The sequence below is a fragment of the Monodelphis domestica genome, chromosome 1 (assembly GCF_027887165.1).
Source record: "Monodelphis domestica isolate mMonDom1 chromosome 1, mMonDom1.pri, whole genome shotgun sequence".
Lineage (NCBI taxonomy): Eukaryota > Metazoa > Chordata > Mammalia > Didelphimorphia > Didelphidae > Monodelphis > Monodelphis domestica.
In genome coordinates this window covers 34,475,821-34,494,343 of record NC_077227.1, presented here as the reverse complement: position 1 = coordinate 34,494,343, position 18,523 = coordinate 34,475,821, and the positions used below count along the sequence as shown (strand labels likewise).

At 39.6% G+C, this 18,523-nt stretch overlaps 1 protein-coding gene across 13 annotated transcripts in view; it reads right to left on the bottom strand.

Annotated features, from left to right (window-relative positions):
• SCAPER (S-phase cyclin A associated protein in the ER) overlaps positions 1–18,523 on the bottom strand; it is a 406,197-nt gene that overhangs the window by 321,586 nt on the left and 66,088 nt on the right. For all 13 annotated transcript variants that reach the window (XM_007477981.3, XM_007477982.3, XM_056796839.1 and 10 more), the window contains 2 exons: positions 11,315–11,415; positions 10,508–10,624 (listed from right to left, as the gene is read on the bottom strand). In XM_007477981.3, coding sequence (XP_007478043.2) covers positions 10,508–10,624; positions 11,315–11,415 — 218 coding nt within the window. The remainder of the gene's footprint in view (positions 1–10,507; positions 10,625–11,314; positions 11,416–18,523) is intronic.

Sequence of the window (18,523 nt, the reverse complement as noted above, 5' to 3'; positions counted from 1 at the left end):
ACACTCATCCAGTAGGCCAACGCAGGATGCAGGTAAAGAGTCTCCTCCAAAGCCAAGGAAGCAAAGAATCCTCCTCCAACCCGGCTCACCTACACAGAATGAATGACTGAATCCTCGGGCTGGCCTTTTTAAAGCAGCTTTCTCCACATCACTTCCTGTCACTGCCCACTTTATAGGAACCAACCCAGCCTCCCAATTTGCCTAGCACTGGGAGGGTTGAGGAGTTGGGGGGGGGGGGGCAGTGACCTTTGCAGGTGTCACTTACTCTAGTAAGTGATTTGTGAACTCTGGTACTTAATGATTAAGTAGGGGTTCTTTGAATTCTTGATTTGATTAGCTAAAAATGGACTGGGGGAAGAGTTAATCCTATCTTCACAACTGTTTCTGGCAAAGAAACCACCTCTAGAATGCATTTCTGCTTACCTCTAGTTCTAGGGATCCCTACCCCACTCCAAAATACTGCTCAAGTGCCATTTCCTCTAAACAGCCTTTCTGCCTAATTCCCCCAATAATGCCCTATTTCTTTGGGTATTTTTTGTATCTACTTATCTGTACAGAGCATAAGCTCCTTAGAGGGCAAAGACTGTTCCCCTAGGAGGAACTCACTATGCCAAAGACTTGTTGAACTACAATGAGCAACTGGCATAAACATGCTGACAAAGTGCAGGCACACCTGAGACAAGGAGAATTAGTCAAGGCTGGTCTCCTTCCTGAGTAATCTAAGCTAATTTCTGAGGACTATGGCTACTTTTTTCCAGGTGTTCACTAGTCATTTTTTAAATAACAAATGGAAGAGAGAATCTGTGGCATGGGGTGGTCACATTCAAAAGGGGGAAGACAAAACATATGAAGAGAGTTTAAGGCTGTAGAGTCCCAGGGAGGGTGAATAGATCCAGAGGATAATGGAGGCAATGATTTAGTTATATAGCCAGGACAGGAGGTAGAAGAGGGGTGGAGAAGGCAACTAGATCTCCAGCAGGAAGAAGACAAGAGCTAGCAGCTAACTAGATATGGTAAGTTGCTTCAAGGAGGATACAAGGCTCCAAGACTAAGAACTTGAAGACCCATTAAAAAAGGTGAAGGACATGGCTAGACTAGGAGACTATTACAAGTCCAAATTAAGGCAGGAGCAAGGAGAACTAAAATGGTGACAGAGATGTCAAGAAAACTGGTATTTGTTTATTTTGTTTTTTTCCCCTATTCTAGTGACTATAAATAAATTTGTGATGCCTGAGAACCAATGATATTTTCCCAATTGATTTCAATGTAATTGCTCAATACTGAAGTCAGAAAGTAATATTAATTATAAAAACAAAACACATCTACTTTCCCTCCTCTTGTGAAGAATGGACTTAACATCAAGGTTCATTCTGAATAAGGTAATCCTTAAATACTTTCAAGTAAAATTTAGGAATGAGAGGCCATCTTAATTTCCTACTTTACAATGAGAACTTAAATGACTGCCTGGATGACTCAATGAACATCACCCTTCCAGAACCACATCCCAATAAATAAACATGTCCAAAGCTCTGCCAAGTAACTGTTAGCTCTCCAGGGCATGAATGGATGTAACTTTACTAGATAATTCATAATACCAATGTGCAGATTTTTCTGTAAAATGATTATTTGCCTCTCCCATTTAATGAAAAGTGATTATTCTAAACTAATGAAGTCCTACCCCATCACCAAAATAGGTAAAAAAAAATGAGCCTTCTTCCTCAAATATGCTAAGATCTGGTCAATTTTCCAGAAGAGAGACTTCAAATAAGGGTTTGTCAACAGAATTTGAGCTGTTCCAAGACTTAGTCTGAATACCAAAAAGCTTATTACCCAAAATCTGACTGCCAAGTAACTGGTAAAATTTTTTCTTAGTTGCAATGACTCATGAAATAAAGCAAAAACAAAAAACAAAAGGAATTCTTTATCTCACATAGTCTCCTCTTCTTCTGCAAAGATACTGAGTGAATGGCTGATAAGAGGACAGATGATAAAATCATGCATTTCTTAGACAATCCAAAAACAATTTTTTAAAAAATAATATTTTATTTGATCATTTCCAAGCATTATTCATTAAAGACAAAGATCATTTTCTTTTCCTCCTCCCCCTACCCCCTATAGCCAACGCGTGATTCCACTGGGTGTCACATGTGTTCTTGATTCGAACCCATTTCCATGTTGTTGATATTTGCATTAGAGTTTCGTTTAGAGTCTCTCCTCTGTCATGTCCCCTCAACCGCTGTATTCAGGCAGTTGCTTTTCCTCGGTGTTTCCACTCCCATAGTTTATCCTTTGCTTATGCATAGTGTTTTTTCTCCTAGATCCCTGCAGATTGTTCAGGGATATTACACCACTACTAATGGAGAAGTCCATTACATTCGATTATACCACAGTGTATTAGTCTCTGTGTACAATGTTCTCCTGGTTCTGTTCCTCTCGCTCTGCATCACTTCCTGGAGGTTGTTCCAGTCTCCATGGAATCCCTCCAGTTCATCATTCCTTACAGTACAATAGTATTCCATCACCAACAGATACCACAATTTGCTCAGCCATTCCCCAATTGATGGACATCCCCTCATTTTCCAGATTTAATCCAAAAACAATTTTAATGATTCTTAAAATGTCTTTCTTTGCCCAGCAATCAATGAACTGAAACATTACTGAAGCAACTTTACAACATCTATGTTGATGTTAAAAGTGAAACCAGAAAACAGTAAGAAATTGCAATTAAATGGAAAAATAGCTCTCCAGTTCTCAAAAAAACAAATAAAAGGGTTGGCAATGTTAGGTTCCTCCTGCAGCTTAAAAAAGAAATGTCATTTGTGAGGCACTTGAACATCTTCCCCTTTGGTGGCCACAATGAATACAAGCAAACAAACAATCCCCAAGAGGATGGTATCATACTCTTCAGAAATAGATAAGAGTTCTGGACAAGTTCCTCCAAATAGGTCCTATATTTTAATGCTTGATGATTTTAATGAAAATGTGGCCAAGCAAAGACTACTGAAAACCACCATGGCTCCAGCCACAGCAACTCAGAATGCTCATGCTGGGATGTCCTAAATATTTTCTTCAAAAAGAGAGTTAAAGACCTTCATGAACTGATGCAGAGTGAAATGAGCAGAATGTACACAGTAACTAAAAACACCGTGGAATGATCAAATGTAGCAGACTTTGCTTCTAAAAGCAATGCAATGATGCAGGACAACCTTGAAGGACTATGCAAAATAATGCTATCCACATCAGAAGAAAGAACTGTAAGAGTAAAAATCCAGAAGAAAATATATAATTTATCACTTGTTTATAGGGGTATAAGATTTGGGGTTTTTGTTTTAAAAACGAATTACAAAAATGAATAACATGCAGGAGTTGAGTGTTAATTTAAGTATAACACCTTGGGGAGGAGGGAGACAATAAGAATCAAAAAACTATGGAAAAATTTTTAATATTAAAAAAATAGTCAAAGGATGAAAAACACAGCAAACATCAAGTGACATGATTAAAAATTAAACCAATTATGTAGGAAACAGCTGTTTATAGTAAAAACCATGTTTTAAGAATCAGTTATCTGTATGTGATTAAAACATCAAATGGCTACACAAAAGGTCAAAGGATATACTAAATTTAAAGACAGGATAAAAATAGCTTGAGGATAACTTATGAGAAAGAATACATGAACTCAACCCATCCTATTTAAAAAAGTGGTCAGTACTACCCAACAACAAACAGACAAAAGGAGTAGCCTTGATTCCATCTCTATTTCTCACTGTAAGAGCAGCATGCAAAGGTAAGGATGGAACATTGGAAGAAGACGTGATTGACGGACAAAGACCAGTAAAAGCAGAGGAGTATGGGAGAGAAAAATCGACCTGGGGGAGTTCTGAGAGAAGGATGGGACTTTTGAGATTTGATCTTGAGGTGAGAGGAAGTTTCTTACCTTGCTGGAGAGATCAGTCAAGAGCCAACTGAAAGATATTCAAGAGAAATAGCCCTGGGACTTCTCAAGAAGAGTTTTACAGTATCCTGATATCTCTAGTAACATCTACAGAGAGATTCAGGTCTCTTAGGACCTGTGGGAGCCTCAGACTCAGAGCCTTGGAGTTGGGGCCCCTCCCAGCCTTATAGCACCTGCCTTACTCTTACCTTGATCCCTCGGTATTTTAATTTAGCTTGAGAGATAGTTGGGAGGTGAGAATTTCTGATTTGCTCTGAAGCTATCAGAAAGAAGGACCTTGTTGGGTCAGAGATAGGGACACTGCTTACCTCAAACCAACCTCCCCTCTACTTCCAGACATCTTGTGTTTATTAAAGCAATTTAAACTGAAGTCAGATTGAAAGGAAGAGATTTATTCAAGGAGACTGAAGGAGGCAACTCTCTGAGGTTACTGATCAGCCATCACTAAGTACTGGTCAAGACCCCTCCCCCGCTGAGTCAGTGGGGGGAGGGGGCTTGTCTTCCTAGGCTATTCATGCTTGGGTATTTTGGGGGTACCCCCTCCATCATCCAATAGGGGGGACCTCCCTTCAACTCACCAACACCAACTTACCACTAGGGATCCTCAATTACTCAAGTTATACCCTCTGTTATCACAGCCCAAGAAGTGAGTGTAAGAAAGTACTATTGGAGTCATTCCACCTAGACTCCTACCTTTCCTCACTCATAGGTCCACACGTTATAGCTTCCTCACAGTCAGTTACTACCATCAAACAAAGAATCATTACACCCGCATACATGTAATATAAAACAGTTGCTACAATAATAATACTAATGATGATAAATCACTAAGCAAACACATAATCTTCTTAAGCAGGTGAGAAGACATGAAGGCAACACCAAAGCCAACACTGATTGAGGACACAAGGTGGAGGCCGAGCAACATCCACTCCTACCACACTGAAATAGAGCTGAGGAGAAGAGGAGACCTCAAAGCCCAATCACCTCGAGAGTGCTCTGAGACGCCCTTCAAAGGACAACAAAGCACTGCAGAAAGGCACACAACAGGTGAGGACCATGGAGCCACCATGAGGCTGCCTCTGCAGTATCAGCTGTGCTAAGGAACTGGTTCTAGGATGGAGGAGGAAGAAAATAAGAAGACTTTTAAAGCCCCCAAGAATCAATTTGAAAGATTTCTCAGAGTAAGATTCAAAGAAAATAGATGAGAATAAAAGAGCTTACTATACTTTTACAAGGAAAGAAAGATGAAGAGTATCAAATACCAGTATCTCAGGCTGGGTAGTTAAGACTAAACTTGTCCCCAAAGAGAAGTACCTCCTTTTTAAATGTTGTCTCCTCACATGTAAAACCCAGTAGAATTGTACATCAGCTACAGGAGGGGTATGGGGGAAGGGAAGGGAAAGAACATGAACCTTTCAACCATGGAAAACTACTCTAAATTAATTAATTAAATAAATAAAAGTTTCCAGACCAAAATAAATAAATGAATGAATGAATGAATAAACAAACAAACAAACAAACAAATAAATAAATCAGCAAATAAATGAATGAATGAATGAATGAATGAATGAATAAACAAACAAACAAATAAATAAATCAGCAAATAAATAAATGAATGAATGAATGAATGAATGAATGAATGAATAAATAAAAGAAAGACATGTCTCCTCTATCAGAAACGGTCACTGGGACAGTTTTGGTTAACTATTTTTCTTTGCTAAAAGGGAAGGTTAATCTGAAGGATGGAAATATAAACAGAAATGACTTTGATATTAAAAAAAATAGTGAGCATCAATAAAATGTTGATTTTTTTCTCTAAAAATAATACATTAGCAATTGCTGACCCAGGTACTTGCTTTTTCATCTCTATAAAATCTTTATTAAAATGATGTGTGCAAGAACTAAAACCACAAGCAATGAAAACAAACAGGGGCCTCGAGTGGAAGGGTGCTGCTCCAGAAAATATGCTGGATATGGAGTAAGAAGATCCAAGGACTAGCACACAGTAAGTGTTTAATAAACAGGAAGGAAGGAATATGCATTTATATAGCACCAACTATATGGTATGCAGAGTGCTAAGTATCTTATAATCTATATTATCTCATTTGATCATCACAACCCTGAAAAATGGTACTGTTGTTATCTCCACTTTATAACTGAGGAAACTGAAGCCAACAGAGACTAAATGCTAGCCCAGAATGAGGCCATATTTGAACTCAGGGTTTCCTGACTCGAGGCCCAGCACTCCCTCCACCATCCCACTTTAGGTGCTTCATAATAGATGCTCCCTGAATGATTGGTTGGGCTGGAATGACATTAGGTAAGTAGCAGCGTCTTTAGGCATAAGTCTTCTCATCTGTAAAATGGAGAGTTGGGCTTAGATGACACCTGAGGAAGCTTCTGTCTTTCAATCCATGTTCCTATGATCTAGATTTTCACTGAAAATTTTCCATGCAAGGATACATCTTTATAATCCTATGGCTGAGCTTTCCATTTCTCTTCAGACAAGGTGATAATATTTCTCTGAAAAAGTTGTGGGCATGCAGAGAGCTCCTTACCTCCCACGATCTCACCTTCAGCCAGTTTCACATGAAAAGGCAGCTCTTCTTCTATAGGCACTGCAGTCCCAACTACAGAAGCCCCCCAAACTAAAAGTTCCTGGTCCTATGTCTTTGGTACTATCAAATGGAACAAATCAGAAACGACTGATTTTCTGAGTGGAGATGCCATTTAAAGAAGCACTCTGGCCTGCTGAGATCTAATGTCCATGAGACCTTTCCATCTGCTGGCAGCTTGAGCCTTCCCTCCTAGGCAGCAGGAACCATCCGACTTTTCTCTTTGTATACCCAGTGCTTTGTGGTGTTTCACACATGACAAATCTTTCCTGATTCATTCATTCAATGCTGAAGCAGCTAAGTGAACAACAGAACAGAGGGCTGGACTAAAATGAGAAAGACGAGTTCAAATCTGGTCTCAGGCACTTACTAGCTTTGTGACTCTTGCCTCAGTTTCATCATATTTAAAACAAGAATAAGAGCCCCTACCTTGAAGGGCTGGCCATTGCGAGCATTCAGTGCATTCAATTTGTAAAAGTGTTTGCACAGTGACTGGCACATAACAAATAAGCTAAATAAATGCTGGTTCCCCTCCCTCCTTAGAGGGAGCCAAGGAAGTGAACAACGAGCCCAGACAGATGGAAGGAGGTTACCAATGATGACTGGTGCAGAATAGGAATGACCAGGAGAGGAGGCCAGGCTGAAGACTGACACCTGCATGACCTACTATTATTCCCAGCATTAAAACAAACAAAAACAGAAGAAGCGCAGCATCTGTCCCAGTGGTGCTACTGTGCAGCGGCAGATCTAACCCTGCAGATGCTGCTTCTACTCCACTTTCAGCACCTTCAGAACAGGCACCAGGTGGCAGCTGTTGTGATGAAGCACTGAATGCTTGTGAACTGACCTGCCCAGAACATGGGCTGAATAAGCTGGGATGTCCCACTCTTCCCACAAATGGAAATTCTGCAGACCCCCCAGGGCTGCCCCAAGGCCTCTCCTCCATAGATGGTCACCTCATTCTCACCATCTTCATCTCCATTTCATGCTGAGGCAACCAGAATAAAAGGCACTGAGACTCTAGGGAGGATTTAGACAAAGACGGGCTGGAGAGGCTGCTCTCTGCAACAGTGGAGAGTGTGGATAGCAGAGAAAATTAAGGCAACTTCATGCTGCTTCCCCTGACCCTGCTCAAAGTGCACTCCCTGTCCAAACCCGGATCACCTCCACCCTGGGGGGAGTCACAGGCAGAGCACTCTTGGGCCCTGGGACTGCAGAGCATAAGTCTCTTACACCAGATTTAATAAATGTTTATGGAAGGAATAAATTTTGATAGTTTTTAACAAATAGAGGTTTGTCAGGCTAAGATAGCTGTGTATGTGCCAGGTACGTGTAATCACATATAAATGACAACAGTTAAGTGCTAGACATTGGGTTTTTTTCCCTCAAGAAGCTTGTAATCTTCAGCAGAGACAAAAAGTGTATGCAAATGAACTCTTAATACAAACTAGAATGGGATAGGAGCCCAGAAGACAGCCAGACAAGGTGCTTTAGGAAAATAAAAGGAGGCACAGATTGCTTTAAGCCAGGAACAAAGACATGGCTCCTGGGAAGAGGGGACAGCATAGCTAGGCAGGTGGTCATTTGCTGTATTCAGCAGGAGAATCCTCCCCTCCCCTCCTCTTAGGCCTAGGATGCTCTGTCCTTGCCTCCATCCCTTGGGCTTCCAGCTTCCTTCAAGACTTGGCATAAAAAGACAGGCCATTCCTGATCCCCCACTAGGAGTAGCCCCCAATATTACTTTCTAATTATTTTGCCTCTATTTGACATCTACCTATCTGAGAATGTTGTTTCTTGCCAACAGAATGTAAGTTCCTTGAGGCCTGGAACTGCTTCATTTTCCTCTTTGCATTTCCAGGGCCCAGCACATGGCAGGTAGTCACCCAGAGGCCACAGTTTGGACAAGCACACAGATTGCACTGAATGAATGAAGAGAAGATAAAGACAAAGAAATTCCAGATCAAGGGCAAAGACTACTGACACAAAGGCAAAGAAGGGTAGGATGAACCTGTTAACAGTTTGGCTGTAACAGGAGAGCACAAAAAGGCTAATGAGAAAGTCATAACAGGGTGACGGAAACACTTAGAGCTGGGCATTCAGAATGTGTTTTGGCAAGTGAGTGAACAATGGGCCAAAGGAGGAAAGGCCAGAAGCACAAAGAACAGTGCAGAAGCTCTTAGGATAACCTGATGAGTGAGAGGAACCTGAACCAGGATGGAGGCAGTGAGAAACTAAAGGAAGGAAGAGACCTGAGATCATTGAAAATTAAATATATTCCACACCCAGCAAACTGGCAAAGAAAACAAAAGGCAAAAAAGTAAATACAGGGAAGGTTATGCCAAGGGAAGCTCCACATTGCTGGTGGAGGGGGGAACCAGTATGATCATTCTCAAAAACAAGTTAGAATTATGCCAATAAAGTGATTCAGAGATTCTGCTTCTGGCACATTCCCCAAAAAGGTCATTCTGACCACACACATAATACTTTCTGTGGTAGCAAATAAACTGAAAACAAAGTAGATGTCTATAGACTAGTGAACGGGGAACAAATATAATCAAACATTACTACTCCATTGTAAGAAAACAAGGCAGCTGAAGTAGAGTAAAATAAGTGGAGACAAAGAAACAAGATACCTAATAAATGCAAAAATGTAATGGAAAGTACTACTACAAAATCAAGAAAATTTAACATGGGGGCAGCTAGGCGGATCAGTAGATAGAGATCCAGGCCTGGAGATGGGAAGCCCTGGGTTTCAATCTGGCCTAGTTTGTGACCCTGAGCAAGTTACTTAACCCCCATTGCCTAGCCCTTACTGCTCTTCTACCTTGGAATCAATGCATAGTATTGATTCTAGGAAAGAAAGTAAGAGTTTAAAAAACAAAAACCTAATGTGAAATCATGAATAACAAGATCAGTCCCAAAAAAACAGGGTGAGAAATCCCCTCCATCTAATGCCATTTCAGAGTAAGGGTCTGAGAGTGTGCAACACAGCATATGACATCAATTTTTTTTTCTGATGGGTAGATGGTTTTGCTAAAAAAAAATTTTTTTATTCCTCTTTTTAAAAAAATTTTATTATAAGGAATATTTCTAGGGAAAAGGGAAAAAGGAAGGATGAAGGTGACATAAAAACATAAATATTGTCAAAATCTATCAAAAATGAAATCTATTGATTTTCTTCCTTGGAGATAGTTTGCTCAGGAATATATCATCACATTTCCCATAAGATGAACTGACATTGTTTCATAGGAGATTTTTTAAAAAAATATGTCAGTATAGAATCATGGAATATCAGTGCTAAAAGGTCATTCAGTTCAACCTTCTCATTTTATATATGAAGGAATAGAGACCCAGAACTTGCCCAAGATTACAGTTGGATAATGCAAAATAATGATCTGATTTCATTAAAGGAGGTAGAATGAAGCAGTGAAAAAAGAGCTCTGGATTGAAATTGGGATGGCAGGGTTTGAATATGGATCTTCCATTTCCTAACTATATGACCTTGGCAATGGTCAACCTTCATCATCTGTGAAACAAGAGGGTTAGGTTGGATAGACTCTTCTAAAGTTCTTTCCAACTCTAAGTCTATGAATATAGCCCTGACCTTTGCTTTCACACATATTGATAACTGAACTTTGCCAAAATTTCTAAATTCAGTCAGAACTCATTTTCTCAGAACTAAATACTCCTAAACTTTCAATGTCCAGTTTTCTTGAGCTTCTTTCTACATATACTAAAGAATCTGCTAAACAGAAAATTATCATTTAATTTAAAGTCTCTCTTATCTGTCATATATATCCTTGAGTAGGAGCAATCAGCAACATGGTAACAGAAATATGGATTAACAATCTAGGTCTGAACCACTTCATGACATGAAGAAAAGTATTCCTAAATACTAGCAATAGGAGTATTTTTTCTTGAAAGGTTCTTTGCATCTTACCCAAAATTTAAGCTTCTTCGAGCATTTGATGTCACATTGATTCTATCTGTTGATGGGCTGGGAATTACATGACGTCCTGGGGACATTTTCTTTACTTCCCATGCCAATGAAGTGGGCCTGCAATTCAAGATAAACTTATTAATATATCAAAAATGAACATGTAAGAGATTAGTTGAATTTTTGTAGGTTAAAATATGTCCATAACTCAACTGGCTCCAAGTACTACTCAACAGGAAATTTACCAGAATGCCAGGGAGAAGTAGCAAAGATGTCCAGTCTCATATTGTAAGCAAGACCACTACTACTACTAATTGCTGTAAGCCAGCATTTTTAGATCATTTTCTGATGTGCAATGTGTATTACATATTACTTCAGTGGACCCTATTACAGCCCACGATTAGGAACAGAGTAATCAAGACAATACCATGCCCCCAACCCTGATCTGATTCAAATCAGTAGGGCTCGCCTTAGTATCAAGGCTTGGCTTTTTACAAGTCACTACTATCCCACTCTCATTTTCACAATTAGCAGCATGTTCCATCTGCCAAATAAATAAAAAAGACCATGATACTGAAGACTGTTGCCTTGGCATCAGTCTGGACTAAACTACACTGTATTCAAAGTTTCCCAGAATACCTAGAAATGCCAAAGGGTGCTAAATGAGAATGAAAGTCTTCAAAATGCTCAGTGACCCATGTCTTAGATTCTAATGTGCCATCTCAGAAAAACAGGGGGTCAGGTCCAGCTCCCAACCTTTACCCTCTTAATCAGAATAAAAGGATAACTGTATAGCCAAAATATCATTACCTGCTTTGAGCATCTGCCTTCTCTAGTTTTTCTTGAAGTTGTATCCAGTCAATTAGGGCTTTGAAATCTCTTACATAATTGTCCAGCATCATCAGCACCTCCTGTTTGGGGCATATAATGTTTCTAATTACATTGTACTTTGAGATGAATAAAAATCCAAGGAAGATCCAAATGTGTTCCTAAACCATGTTTTTGCATTATCTCTTCATGCAGGGAATTAACATACCCTTTAAGCTTTTGTCTTTTTATCAGTCATAAAAGATTGGAGGTACTGAGAAGAACAGCTTAGAGAACATGTGGTATTGGTGCTGTTCTTTCTTAATACCTTTCAAAACAGTCATTCAAGCTCAAAGAATGAGGGCAAAGTCTACTACCTAGAAAGTGACTGTGGGCAAGTCCCCCTAGGTGCTTACTGGGTCCAAGTAAAATTAAGGAAGATCCTTCTAAAATTTTGGCTCATTTAATGAAAGCACTGTCATAGGTCCAATTATTATTTAACCATTTTAAAAATATAACTCCATGAAATGAATGAGGGAGTCATTTATGCCTATTTAAAATAGCATAAAAGTCCATTTAAGTGTTATCCACTTCAGAAAGCATAATTCTGAAGAACTAATTAGCTTAGTTAATGAACAAAACTGCCAGCTATATTCCAAAATTAAAATCTCAATTAACAATGATATGTAAATTGGCGAATGTGGGACTGCATATAAATAATGGGTATCATATTTCTTGCCTTCTCAATGAGTAGGAGGCAGTAGAGGGTAGGAGAGAAAATTTAGAATTTCATTAGACCAGGGAGAGAACTCTTCTCTTGGGAGCAGAGGTGTTCTCCATTCAGATTTCAATCTAGGCTTATTGCGAGTCTAAAATGAGATACATGATATAAATCACTTTGTAACCAGAAAGTCCTATATAAATGAATATCCAGAAGCTTTTCTCCTTGGTCTCTCTGCCTTTCCATTAGGTATCAGACTCTGGGTAGAGTATATCATCTCTATGGGACTCTTGGTTTCTCCATTCGTACTGAAAAGAAGCCAACAGTCAAGGAAACTGGATTGAGTCTTGTTACAAGGGAATCACTTTAAAAGACTGATATATATTAATTTAAGGTCGCCAAGGAATCAGCTATGTAATTCCTAAATGAAAAACTCAAGTCAGCCGTCAGCCTTTTTTTGGAGTTTAATTACAATAGGAGCAAGAAAGGAATTAGAGATATATATAGAGAGAGAAAGGGGAGAGAAGGGAATAGGGCTTAAATACCCCTTCTGTTTAGGCTGGGCCAAAAGGCCCAAGCCCTTAGATAGCTGGGGCAAAGAAAAGAGATCAGTCCCTTTCACTCACGTGTCCAAAATGGAGAAACAGTCTCAGAGGCCCCCACCTTCAGCTTCCTTCAGAGCAAGCTTCCTCAGAGCCCAGGAACCACACCGACCAAAAACTCAATCCACCACCTCCCCAGTCTCCAGACCCTCCTATCTTTAAGGACACCATCCAAGTTGCCTCCCCTCATTCCTCACATCTACCAATCACTCTTCATCAATTTCCCTGTCAATGGAGGCTCTCCCTTAACCCAGGACCGCCCAGAGGTTTCTGGCTTTTGCACATGTCTTTTGAAGGTCATATTTTTCAAATGATTAAATCTATACTCCTTTGCTACAGCCCTTTCTAAATCCTGTTAACTTGAGTATGGTAGAGATTGGAATAATTAAATTTTGATCTAGGCTGCAGCCCTTACTCAATCCTATTAGGACTGAATAGGGTGGAGATTGATTCCAAGTATCTCCATTGTATCAATTCTAAATCAATCAAGACTCAAAGAAATTCCTGTTCTATGCTTAAGCATAGGTCAAAGTCCTTTCCATTGTTCAGCAAAGGGTTTCTGTCCTAAAGTAATCTTAAGAAGGGAAGAGAAGGAACCTCCCATGCCAATGGAGTTCCCATTCCAATAGACTATCAGTAAGAAATTTTCCAAGTATGAAATATCCCAATGGTGAAATTTTCAACAATTATAAGTCTAAGGAAATTTGAGGTTTACAGTCTTTACTCTGCCATAGACATCCTGTGTGACAACACCTATCAACCTGGGAGTTCTGGTGACCATCATTCCCTCCTTCCTCTTACTAAAGCTTTCAGCATGCCCTTTTATACACAGGTAGAGGCTTTGACTGGAAAGTATCCTTAGAGAATGGCCTGAATGTGTGCAAGCTATGACTTAGTTTGGCTGACTGGTACTCCCAGAAAATTGTAAGTATATTTAGGTAAGGGCCCCAGAAGATTTGGTAGTGTGGGAAGAATGAGCATGCAAGGGATCTCCCTAGACTATGTAACTGGTCAGTAAAATAAAGAAAAGCCAGGCAGATGTGGGTCACCAAAATGGCCCAGCTCTGAAGCCCCTGTGGTCTCTGAATGGGAAAAGAGCAAAAGGAAGAAAGGAGTATGTCAATGGACACAGAGTCTAGAGTGAGTCTTTGACACCACAGGAGAAAAAAGCAATGCAAATATTACCATATTCACTTAACAAATGGGCAAACTCAGATTCGTGTAGTTTAAATGACTTGTCCACACTCTGGAGACCAAGTGGCAGACCCAGGTCTAGAATTTGTAACATCTGATTACCAGGCCAGGATCCTTTCCAAATGTTATACTTGAGTATTAGCAGTAGCTTTTAAACTGATTATCAACTAAATAGGAAAATCATTTGAGCACTTTTAGCTATCGAGTTCTCAAACTATTACTAGTCTGAGAAGATAATCACTGAAATATAATTGTTTTAAGATTTACTAACAGCTATTAAAAATGATGCAACTGTTAGAAAATCAGACAAAGAGCGTGGTGTCTCTACAAATTGTCTTAGGGCTAGTCTCCAAAAACATTACAGAGTTAAATGAATATAAATGGTATTGCTACGTATTTTTTTCAGGAAGCTCTTGCTTCCTTTAGTAAAACAGAGAAAAGGCAAGAGCATATTTTTTACTTTTGTTTTCTATAATTCAAAAGCTCTTTCTACTATACTACAATAGGACAGAATATAGGTAGATCTTACAAATCTCTAAGAGGAAGCAGAAAAAAAAAAGATTAGTTAAAATACCCATACAGGAATGAATAATCCAATAAGCTATTGGTTAAGACCTAGGAAACAGAGCTTGGTGTCCCTATGCATGGGGCCCAATATGTTGTTGCCAAGTACCCTCCCTCTGCCCCACTGCATCACAACTAGAGAGGAAATGTCCAGGAGAGAGGGTTTCTAAGTCCCTTACAATTCTGGGGTTCCTTGAGTCTATGCTTTAAAATATAGCCTTCCTATCATGAATGAGTTTCCAAAGATAGAAGAAATTTGAAATGAATGTCTATGGTGGGGAATTCTTTTTAAATCAGCTTATGGAACTAAGAAGACAAGATCACTGTGCTCTACTGCACACATTTGTCATAATTACTATTATTTTACTTCTAATTCTCTTCTTTAGATAATCTGAAATTACATTAGTGTGACACCATGTAATGTTCATCTGGCAGCAATTATGCCTTGGCCCCAATTCATAAATATATGGGTGGCAAAGAGAGTTTTGGAGAAGAAATGATAACAAGACCTTCAACTAAAGTATCCATTCCTGTACATAAAGGGGTAGCTGGATGATTGGGCACAAAGATAATGGCTACAGTTGAAATTTAAGGACACAATATGTTGTAGGTCTTTGGGATTTACTCACGATAAAAGTCATACACATCATTTTCACTATATTGGAAAAGGCTCATTTTCTAATTTCCCAATAGAAAATGTCAAGTAGTTATACAGATTACTGTCATTGGTTCAAAAACCAACTTCCTGAAACAGTTTTCAGTTATCTTCCCAGTAGCACGGAATTTTCATTATGATTTTATATCAATTTACACATAGCACCCAATCTTGGAAAGAACAGATTCAAGGATGGTAATACCACAATTTTCAACAATGATGCTTATCAACACCATTATTTCATATTTAAAAGGTATACTTCTCTTAAAAAAATTCTCTGAACAAAGAAGTACTGTTTTCTTCCTATCAAAGGCAATTGTTGGTGCCAATTCACTAGAAATAAGTCTAGTACAATCAAGAAAAGAATAAATGAAGTGTTTTAACAAACTACTTTCAATTCTACAAATACAATTTTAATTCTTTAAGTTCATGCAACTTAAATCACTAACATTGGAGATCAGAAAGATTGCACTCAGAATAAATTATCAAGAAAGTTTGCTACTGATTTCACTTTTTTGTTCCTAGAAAATTAAAAATGTACAATATAAGCAGCTGAATTTCTGATACTACAGTTGGCCCACAGAAAGTATATTTGATGGCTTAAACAACCTATTTTAAGGAATGTTTAGCTCAACATTATCAGAAGGGATCAGAGCACTACCACGCAGCTGTAATCCGAGTCATGTTTTACGAACAGGGGAATACAAACAAGACAAGCAGCTGGAGCGGCCCCATACTCACTGATGCACATCTTTCTCCCTAAAGCTATGAAGGCCATTTTGTCAAGCAGGATGAAGCTGAACAAAAGTAGCTCTGAAAGCAACATTACAGGCATCCAGATAACGACATATAGATGTACAGCTAAAATTACCAATTAGTTTACCAATTGGCTGCAACGGATTCGATTGGTTTGTAATTCATTCTAGTTACTGGCGCATACAGCAGGCTGGTTGGCGCCATCCCTTTGTCCTCCTGACACACAATACTGGTGCCTAGGCCCTGGGGCCCAGGACATCCATAGAGCTCCCTGGTTTACCTATAGTAGTTCGTGTACTAGAATATACTTGATGGTGCTGAAGCAATGGAGACTTTTATCAGGTAGCAAGCAAAGCTCCAACAAAAGAAAATCTGTGTATGAGTGAGAGCTCTCCAAGACCCTAGGTAAGTTTTCAGTGTTGCTATTTTTTTTTCAGAACAACCCGGCCCACTTGGAAAGAAAATGTCCACTATGTACTTTTCCTAATAATAAATCCACCACAGATGCTTTCTATTTTAAGCCACTGCTCTGAAGAGTCTCTTCTATCCATTTTGATGTAAGTGTCTAAATAGGAAGGTCAGGTCAAAGTCAAACCAATAAGCGCCTACTATGTTCTAGGCACTAAGATTTTTCACCATTTTTCACAGCTTATAAGTTAAAAGCAGCTATAGAATACCATCTACTTGCACTAGAGTAAATGTCTTCAAAATACACACCAGTGGGTCATCTGAATAACTTTTCGTTTGTTAAGGGAAACATCTTAATGCAATGACTACTGTTATTCTATATTCTAATTTGTTCCTTAAAAATCCCTTACAATTTGGCCTGATTAGATTTTTTTCCCAGCTAAAAGTTACTTTTAAAATGGAAGGTCTGTCATAACTAAAGAAGTGTCCACTATGGACACTCCTGAGACGTTAGGATTTTTAACAAGAACCAAATAACATAAACAAGAGTGGTTCCCCACTTGGTCAACTATGCAGACCCTTTTTTAAATATAAAAAGTCTTTATGGACCCTCATGTGATAGTGGCAATATATCAATACTATTGATTGGGGAAATATAGAGCAAAAAAAAGCTACTAATAATTCACTAACATTTTTTAGTGAATTTTAATATTATTAATAGTTTCTAAATACATCTGAAAAATACCAATACATATATAAGGAAAGACATTTGTTTAGTCTATGGAAGATATGTTTGTTTATTAAACTGAGTCATGCTGCATATTTTGTTTGAGCTAAGTAAAGACACAAATATCAATGCTTGATGGGGAAAGGGATTAGAAGATAGGATTTCATCTCCGCCTTGAAGGAATCCAGGGAAACAAGGAGGAGGAGGAGGAGGAGAAGAGCATTCCAGGTAGGAGAAAATGGCCAGAACTAAGAGATGGGAGTGTCTTATTCAAGAATCAGCAAGAAGGCCAGTGACCCAAGATAGCACAGAGATAGAGTAAGGTGTAAAAAAGGCCAGAAGAGCTGGAGAGAGGACCAGAGGGATGACAGTCAGATCTGTGCTTTGGGAAGATTGATGTGGTAGCTGAATAGAAGCTGAACTAGAGAGGGGAGAGTTTGAGGCAGGCAGATCCACAAGCAGGTTACTGCAATAGTTCAAGAATAAGGTGATGAGGATCTGCACCAGGGTGATGACAGTGTCAAAGGAGAGAAGGGGTATATATAAGAGGGATCATGAAGGTAAAACAGACAGGACTTGGCAATATACTGAATATAAGAGGTGAAAGAGAATGAGGGATTGAAAAATGATTCTTAAGTTGTAAGCCTGGGTGACTGGGAAGGGGATGGTGGTGCTCTCAACAGTAACAGCAAAGTCTGGAAAGGGAGAGTGGTAACTTGGGAACAGAGATAAGTTCAGTTTTATAAATGCTAAGTTTAAGATGTCTATGGGACATCCATTTAGAATATCCAATAAGCAGTTGGAGACGCAAGTTTGGAGGAGAGTAGAGACTTTAAAGATGGACAAGCAGATCTGAGTATTAGCACAGACAGCAGGAGAGTTGATGAGATCACTAAGGGAAAGGGTATAGAGCAGGGATGGTGAACCTTTTAGAGGTGCCCCCACCTAACCCCCCCCCAGAGACCAAGTGCCATGCCCCAACCCCAATGAGTGCTGGTGGGTCCTACTCCCCTTACCCCACCCAGGGGAGGGAGGAAGCACTCCCAATGGGCTGCTGGGCATAGGGGTGGGTAAAGTGAGGAATGTCCTCAGTGAGTGTAGGGAGGGGGAGGGGAGTGGCCTGAAAACTGTACTCCCCTCCAGCTCTGCCTCCTGTGAGCCATCTACCTTCCCCTTTTGTGTGCTCCCATTGGCTGCTGGATAGAGGGGCAGGTCATGTGAAAAATGTTGTCAGGTACAGCAGAGAGGGGGAGGGGAGCAGCTCTGCCTTTCTAGTAATGAGCTCCAGGGTGGAGGCAGGGAACTCACAGAGTGCTCTTCACGCCATCTTTGGCAACCATGACATAGAATTGCCACCACTGGTAGAGAGGAAGAAAAGAAGAGAGCCTAGAACAGACTTGGGGTGATACTTCCCTGTAGAGGGTGCAACTTAGATGAAGCTCCAGGAAAGAAGACTGATCACTGAGAATAAAAATAGAAAATATAGAACAAGCTCTACTCAGGGAGGAGTCAACAAGCATGGATGCTGAGTATGTATAGAATGAATAGCTAGACTTTTGCCTTGGAACCAATACACAGTATTGAT